An 8,250-nucleotide genomic window follows, 5' to 3' on the forward strand; every position below is an offset into this window, starting at 1 on the left:
TTATTTCTTTGGTAATGGGCTCTCTGGAAAGAAAGAACTCTTGTTATGGGGTTTTGGGGCCTTCTGAACCAATTCTTCGATTGCCTTCTCTTTCCTTTCCCATTTTCTATATTTGTTGTTTTTCTTTATATTCCGTCTCTTTGATTGGATTTACAGTTTTTACTGTCTTTTTTTAATTTTGAGAGTTTTTTTTTAGAATATGCGCTTATTTCTCCCATGAATATCTTTATTTCCTTTGAGGATAGGAATTACATATAATTTGAATTTTTTTCTGTTCCCTGCATTTTCTGTTTTGTCTGTTTCAGAATATTTTTTTCCCCTTTGTTTTGCTTCTTTCAAGTTAAAGTGTTTCTCAAATGTTCGATCCTTGGCTGTCTATTCAGATTTAAGTGTGAGGCTTTTTCTTTTAAAGTGAATTGGAATGTGTATTTTAATGGGCAGAGCTTATAGGGTGGTGGTACTTCTATTTTAAGGGTGAACTGGTGGATTTGATTTTCTTTGAGAGACCTTCAGCTGTCAGTGTCTGTATGTAGGTCCTTTTTCTGTTAGGCATTTTGTTTTCCATACAGGGATTTTCCTGCCTAAGAAAATCAGCTTGACGGCCAAGATGCTGTGGCTGAGTTGGAAAAGAGGAGGGTGGTCGGTGGTTGGTAGTTACCGTTCAGTATTTGGACTTGCACTTAATTCTCCTTCTACCTGCCTTTGTTTGTCGTCTCTCTAGTATGAGCTTTCCAGAGGAGGGCTCTGTGGAGTGGCTCGGGTTATCGGACCTGGGCGTTTGACGAATGACTCCTTCTGTCATGTTTTAACCAGTTCTCTTTTGTCTGCTCTGCTCCTGATTCCTGACACTTTCTGGGCCTTCTTTTTGGTACTCCATGAGATAATTTCTGCTTTCTCTAGTCTGATGAGCTAGTTACCACTCATCCTTCTTCTTTCTAGACTTCTCAGATTGTGCTGGTATCTGTGATCTACTATAGCCCTCTTCTGTTTTGTTTGTGGTCTTTGCCTTTAAAAGAATCATTTAGTGTTGGACTTGTAAGAAGTACCCCTACATTGTGCCAGGAATGGTGAGGTCTTTTCAGATCTTTGCTTGGCACTGCCAGCTGCATGATGCAGGCTCTTAGTGGGCTTAGTTATTTTATTGGATAAGTGGAAGGAGGGCTAATTTTGTGATTGGTTAAGGTTTTTAAAGTTTACTTATTTTGAATTGATGACAGTGCTTTTCAACTAATGTATTAAAATATGGTAATTCTAGTAGGTTAAATTTAGGTATATTTTTTAAATGATTGCATTAAAAGTACTTGTAAAAAGTTCTCTTTTGGTGCTTTATGAATAATCTTTCTAAAAGAACATGTTTTCTTTAAGGAGAATGTGAAGTTTAGGTTTTTAAGATGTTTGATATGTTTAGAGTAGAAGTATTTTATCAGTTAGCCAGGGTTGTCATACCACATAATAGTACCAACTGGCTGGTTAAACAACGGAAATTTATTTTCTCACAGTTCTGGAGGCCAGGAGTCCAAGGGCCAGGTGCTGGCAGATTTCATTTCTTCTGAAGCCTCTCTCTTTGGCTTGCAGATGTCCAGGCTGTGCTCACCATGTGGTTTTTTGTGTCCTAATCTCTTCTTCTGATAAGGGGACTAGTCATATTGGATTGAAGCCAACTTACCTATACAACCTCATTTTAACTTAATCATCTCTTTAAAGATCCTGTCTTCAAATATAGTCACATTCTGAGATACTAGGATTTAGGACTTCAACACATAAATTGGAGGGGGGACGGGTTGATTCAGCCTTTAATAAGTAATTTCGTTATCTCTTATGCTTTGAAAGCAGTGTTATTTCTAATACACTTGCGAAAGAAATGTATTTGTGTGACCTGGTGTGAAAGTATAGGCTTTGTAGTCATATATATAGTTTGAATCTTAGCCTTGCCTCTTAGTAGTTTCCAAAATTATTTAACCTAAGACTTGCTCCCATATCTATGAGCTGAGAGTAACAAACAGTACCTCACAGGGTGATTGTAAGAAGTTAAAGTCTGTGTATGTTAAAGTGCCTGACATAGAGTTGTCTGTCAAATACTTTTATTGGTTTTTCCTCTTTTCTGAAATAGTCTGTTTTATATCCCCGCAATATAATATAAACATGTCAATTTCAAATATAGATGTGTTATTTTAAGAGTTACTGTATGATTTTCTATTCACAGGTAATTGAATATCGACAGTTTTGTAAGGTTCATCCTAAAAATGTACTTACCCAGTCAGAATCCCTTGGAATTTCCATCATCACAAGTAGTTGTCGGTTTAACATCCTTATATGTACATAATATACTTCCTGATTTCCTTAAGTGAACCTGCGGTAATCTGCTGAATCAGTGGATGTCTGCATTTCAAAGACTTGATGCTTAAGGACAAACAGCCCTTCAAAATGCTTAATCCTTCCGCTTTATCAATAAGGTACGCTGGTGCTGTTTTTATTTATTTACTTATTTATTTATTTATTTACTTGCTTACTCTGATATTATCAAAGTTTAAAAGGATATCTTGTTTTAACTTGCATTTCTTGACCATAGTGAGCTTCAGTATTTTTCTTATCTTTATTAGCCTTCTCTAAATGATTTTGTGAATTGTCCATTTTTATGTTGGGGTGTTTGTGTTTTTGTTATTGATTTTAAAGATCTCTTTTTCATTGCTTCTAGATCTGTCTTGTTTAAAAAGTTGAAAAAACTGTTGCTGTTTTCCCATTAACTAAAGAGAATAGAACCTCATAGATGAATAAATTGAAACTATAAAGACCAAATGCATACATACTTGGTAGTTAAAAGAAGGATTCTGGGCTCAGATTGCTCAGGTCTGAATTCTGGTTTTGCGGCTTAGTACCTCTATAACCTTAGGCAAGCTCTTTAAGTTCTAAGCGTCAGTTTCTTCCTCTGCAAGGTGGGAGTAACAGCAGTACCTATTGCAATGAAATGAAACAGTGGTTGTAAAGCTCCTACCTCGTGCATATCACATAGTATATCACATAGTAGGTTAGCTCTCAGTGATGATGAGATTAGTGAATGACTGGGAGTAGAAGCCTTGACTCAGTGCCCTTTGTTTTTTGGCATTTCTAATCTTTTCACTAGAAACTTGCTCAGCATTTAATAGAAAGTATTTGTTTTCAATAGTATTTATCACTTCATTTCAAGACAGAGTATGTGTTTTCAGCTAATTGTAATTAGTCTTAAAACAATTTCTTGAATACATCTATTCAGTCGCTTCTGCTTCTCTAATTATGCGATAATGGTTTAAAACTATGGGATATGATACTCCATATTTAAGAGGGACTCCTATTGTAAATCACCATTGGTTTTCAGGAGACATCAGTAACTGACTCGTGGTTACAGCAGTGCTGGAGTTTGCCTCGTACCTGGTTGTGTTACAGCACAAGCACACATGCACACTTATCTTGATTTTTGGGAGAGTTAAAGCTTGCACACAGAACTATTTGACCTGAGGGCTAATTTTAACTATTAGATCTTGCTTGGTTAAATACTAAGAAAGATTGGTGACTTTTTTTTTTTTTTTTGCAATAAAATTTAAAAGCTAGATCTTTGTATCCGTTCTATTTCTAGTTAGATTATAATACATCCACTACTTGTTTAGCCATCATTAGTAGAAATTGTGGGTATTGCAGGACTGTTTAAAGGGTTGATGTAGCATTCATGTAGCACTTTGTTTTACATGTTTTAAGCTTTATTTTGTCATGTTCTTATTGTCTTTTCAAAGTAATTATGCTATTTATGAGCTGTATGTGTGGTTTTAGATTTTAATTTGGTATTTCCTATTTGCATTTCAGAGATTAACGAGCAACTCGATAGTTCTAGGTTCATGTTTTTGGAAGTGTTTTTCTGTTGTGCAGATTTTCTTTCATAAGCCCCGTGAGAAATCAACACTGCATGTTGACATCACCCCTGTCGTGTATGGTTTAACCCCTCACAACCCCTACGTAATGTCTAATTAACGTTGACCAGAGTATGCTTGCAGCCATCTCGTAATCTTTCCCTTAGGGTTTATTTAATCTGCATTATGCTTTTTTCAGATGTTGTTTTTTTCCCCTCCATTTACAAATATTTGTTGCTTTTTTGGTGATATTTTAGCTGAATGAAAAAGGAAGATTTTTACTGTTTGATCTTTTAGATACTGTTATTAATATATACTCAGTGTTTCATGTTTAACATATGTAATTTTTAAACATTGATTTTTATTTCCAGTGGATAAATCACCCAGTGTGTAGTCCTTCTTTATTTAATAGCCATTTGGCACGTATTTTACCACCTACTTATTTACCCCTTTTTGTATTAAGCCCTTGTTTTCCCCTTTAGCTCTGTTTGTCCATTCTCTCTCAATTCACTTGACATTATCCAAAGAAAAAAGAAATAGTAGTAACTTCACCGGCCAAAAATTGGTAAAAGAACCTGGAGTGCCCCCTCCCCCCCCGGCCCAAGTTGGGTGTTTTCAAAGGAAAGAGACAAGGAATTCCGGTTTTTATGTCTACCACAAAAAATGACCCCTTTAAGTTTCTCCGTTTATTTATTAGAATAACAGTGTTATTATTTTACTCATAATGTGTATTGTTACTGAGGATTTTTTGGCTTACATACAAGTTTTTGCTTATTAGAAGTTTTTAGCAGAAATTAACAGTACTTACAAAATGTGTTACTTACTCACAAAATGTTTTTACTTTTAATAGTAGTTGAATAAATACGATTTAAGATCGACCCATTAAAACCTGATATGTGAAAGGCTATTGGGTGGTATTTTCATCTATTTTATATAACACACTTCTCATTTCACCATAGTCTATTTTTTTTCTTTGCAATCCTAAGTGATGAATAATTTTTATTTTGACCATTTAATCTCATAGCCATATGCTACTTAAATTTGTGAAATTTTATATAAAGAGATTTCAATTTTATCATCTTATGTACTGGCAGATGCTCTCATTTTTAAAACCATCAGTTTGGTAAAGACTAATGTGTTTCTTAATGTACTTTTTCACAGTCCTCCTGATTGATACTCCCTAAGTGTTGTCTTTGAAAATAAACGTGACTCATAGCACTTAAGTAGCCAGAGCATGTATGCAGTGGATGTCTCTGTACATTTTGAGGCTGAGGCAGAATAAACATAGCAATTCCTTTCCTTTTTTGAAACTGAAGCTTCATACTAGTGTTAAATTTAAAGATTAATAGGACATTCTAAAGTGTAATGTTTATATTGAATTCTTGGAGAAAGAGAAGCAAGGTTATATTTGAAAGTATACTTTTCCCAATTTTCTTTAGAGTATTAATATGTAAATAAAAATAATTTAAAAGAGACTGCAAATTACCATATCTTAAATAATATTGGGTTGTTTTAATAATAAACTAGCTTTTAAACATGTACCTTGAACTGTAATGAAGAACTGTGTATTAGTTTTAAAAGTTTTTTAACTACACATATAAAATTTCAGGAAGTCCCACATGTAATTTTAAATGTTGGTTAAAGTATTTAGTGACTTTTACTTAGGGAAAATGATTGTTGTGATGTGGAGTTCTCATTTTGAACGGTCAACAGCCATTGGTATGTGTCCTACATGTAGGAATGGTGTCTAGTACTTGACTGGAGAGATTTTATTGTCTTTCTCAAGAGTATGGGAGAAAGGAGGGAGAGATGAGAGAAGGGACTTTAACTAGGTCTTTTGTCCTCGACCTGTCATCAGAATGACAGAACTGTGTACCTAACAGCTGTGGCCACTTGTTCAGCTTATTTACCATTTTTATCTCACTGGTCAGATGTTTTAATTTTCATTTGAGCATCAAGAGAAAGATTGAAGTCTTCAGGTGGCAGCTGTGTGTGAGGAACGTCCTGTCCAACTGCAAGACGACCAGTAATTTTTTAACCCTTCACTGCCCAAGTTGCATCGTTATCACTTGGTTATGATGTTTTTATTTCGTGGCTTTTGAAATGAAATGGCTAATCCATACAGTTTTCAACTGTATTCCTAGATGAAATAAGGAAAAATTTCTAGAAACAGTTACAACTGATTTAGAGCAATATATATAAGCTAAATCACTCCTTTCAGGCTTAATATTAGAGAATATTCATAGTCTTTTGATTGTTGTATAATTTAAGTACTAGTCGATGAATATAAATAAAGTTTTTGAAAAAGTGCTTTGTAAAGCCAGTTCCCACCCAACTCCTTGGCTTAACATGAAGCTGTATAGCTTCATCAAGGCAATATGTGGCCTTTGTAGCTTTGTCATATGGCTTACGTAGTATTGGGAACCCTTTTATTTTAGAGATCAGGCAATTACAGACCTAAGAGGGCTGAACTCAACTAGAGCCCTCTGGATGCTTGGCTGATCATGTGCCAGGTCTGACTGGCAGAGGGATCGGTCAGGCGGGTTTGCCTGGTGGGCTTTGCCCAAGTGAAATATAAGTCCTTATTGTGATTGTCACTAGGGGAGAAAAGTATCTGAAAATTGGGTTTCTCAGTGAGGAGTGCTTTGTGTTAGACATAGCTGTCTGTCTCACTAGCCTGTGGGACTTCTGGGGTAGTGTATTAAAAGATAGCATAAGCTTTCTGCAGCTAAGTGGCTTATGAGGTCAGTCATAGAAAGACAAAATAAGCCAGCTTCAGAAGAGTCTTCAATTAAAGTTGTGGGAGGGCATAGAACTATGTCAAGATATTGAGAAAACTAGAGTTTCTAAATTTTTAGCCAAAAAGAATATCCTCTTTAGCAGTAGGGAACTTTAAGTACAGTTGCAGGTATTACATATCTTGAGGGAAAAAAGAGGACACTTCTAAAATTAAAATATAGCCCATAAACATTTTTATTTTTTTTTATGAATTGGATTACTCATCATTTTGAATGTTGCCTTCTGCTAAATTACTCCTTTAACATGAATGGAGTTGACTGTATTTTGTTCAGTCATATTCCTAACTGTTAGACGAAATTCATTTAATGCTTTGAACTTTATATTTTTAGATATACTATAAAAATTACGCAGCTGTTGCTTGGAGATGTATGTGAAGTACTTTGAGAGATAGGATCATGATTTAGATCCTATGCCAACTGATAGTCAGCTGCTACAAAAACAAAAGATTAAGCTAACACATGGGAGTATCGGTATAAACATTGTGCTTTAGAATGTTCTGAGTAGTTCCTGCCTTGTTTCAGAGACCTCTTTTTCATGACAAAGCACATTTCATGATTAAGAGAGACTAGCTTTAGGTTTTCCATCTGAAAGCTGGGAGTATTTTCCCCTCATTTTGTTAGGAGTTAGAATGAATGTGACCAACTACTCATACCAAGATATATTTCAGTAAATCAAAGTCAGTTTCAGATTTCGTCTGATTAAAATCAGTTGGCTAGTGGAAATACTTAGTTCGAATCTTTATGCCATGATTAATTTGGTAGTTTTGAGATTGAGTTCCTCCTAAGCTTCGTTCAAATAGATTGACATTGTATGTGTTGAGGTTGATTTGCGTTTTCTATATGCATATTATTCCTTAATTGTATCAACTCCGTATGTTTATTTAGCACATGTATAGTTCCTAACCTTCAATGATTATGCTTTTAGCAAAGATGTCTATAAAAGAATGAGAGATTTTCCCACTGACTTCAAATACAAAATTGCGTATTCCGTAGGAGGTGATCTCTAATAAAAAAAAAGTTTAAAAAGATGAAAATAGTGGTTGTCCACATTTCGTGCTGGGCATTGTAATCCATTTGCTCATTTGACATTCAGCAAATACTTGAATATGCTTCAAATAGGAACACTGTGGGTAGAGGTGGTACAGTTCTCTACACTAGGACGTGCACTGCCTAAGAAACAAGTCGTCGGAATACAGTGAGAGCCAGGCTGGGGTAGGAGGACACCTGCAGTTCTGTGGCGCTTGCAGACCATCCTGGGGGAGTGGCGTGGGGAGAGGCCAGTTCGAAGGATGGCTCGGATGTGAACTGTGTGAGATACAGATTGAACAGTAACAGTTATGACCTCAGGACAGAGAACGCTTTCTGGATGGACATTCGGGAATAGCATGAATAAAGGAGTGAAGAGAAGAGAGACCGTTGGCCCAGTGGGAACAGCAAGATTTAGTAGATTGTAGTGTTGTGATTTCATTGACGCAGTCCCAGAAATGGAGACTTTGTGCAGTGCTTGAAGATGTCCTCCCTCAAAACAAAACGATCGCATTTGCTTACTTTTACAACCGTTTCACTTAAACTTC

General features: G+C 35.6%; 1 protein-coding gene across 8 annotated transcripts in view; it reads left to right on the plus strand.

Moving 5' to 3' along the window:
* Nucleotides 1-8,250, plus strand: part of ENAH (ENAH, actin regulator) — a 110,038-nt gene that overhangs the window by 29,461 nt on the left and 72,327 nt on the right. For 2 of the 8 annotated variants that reach the window (XM_011360843.2, XM_011360844.2), the window contains exon 1: nucleotides 2,237-2,453. The exons of 2 other annotated variants lie outside the window; for them this stretch is intronic. In XM_011360843.2, the coding sequence (XP_011359145.1) occupies nucleotides 2,398-2,453 (56 nt within the window). In that variant the 5' untranslated portion in view covers nucleotides 2,237-2,397. Of the gene's footprint in view, nucleotides 1-2,222; nucleotides 2,454-8,250 lie in introns of those variants that run through there. 4 more of the 8 variants (XM_023531003.1, XM_023531009.1, XM_023531008.1 and 1 more) reach the window with 4 other exon arrangements.

Source organism: Pteropus vampyrus, unplaced genomic scaffold (assembly GCF_000151845.1).
Source record: "Pteropus vampyrus isolate Shadow unplaced genomic scaffold, Pvam_2.0 Scaffold60, whole genome shotgun sequence".
Classification (NCBI taxonomy): Eukaryota; Metazoa; Chordata; class Mammalia; order Chiroptera; family Pteropodidae; genus Pteropus; species Pteropus vampyrus.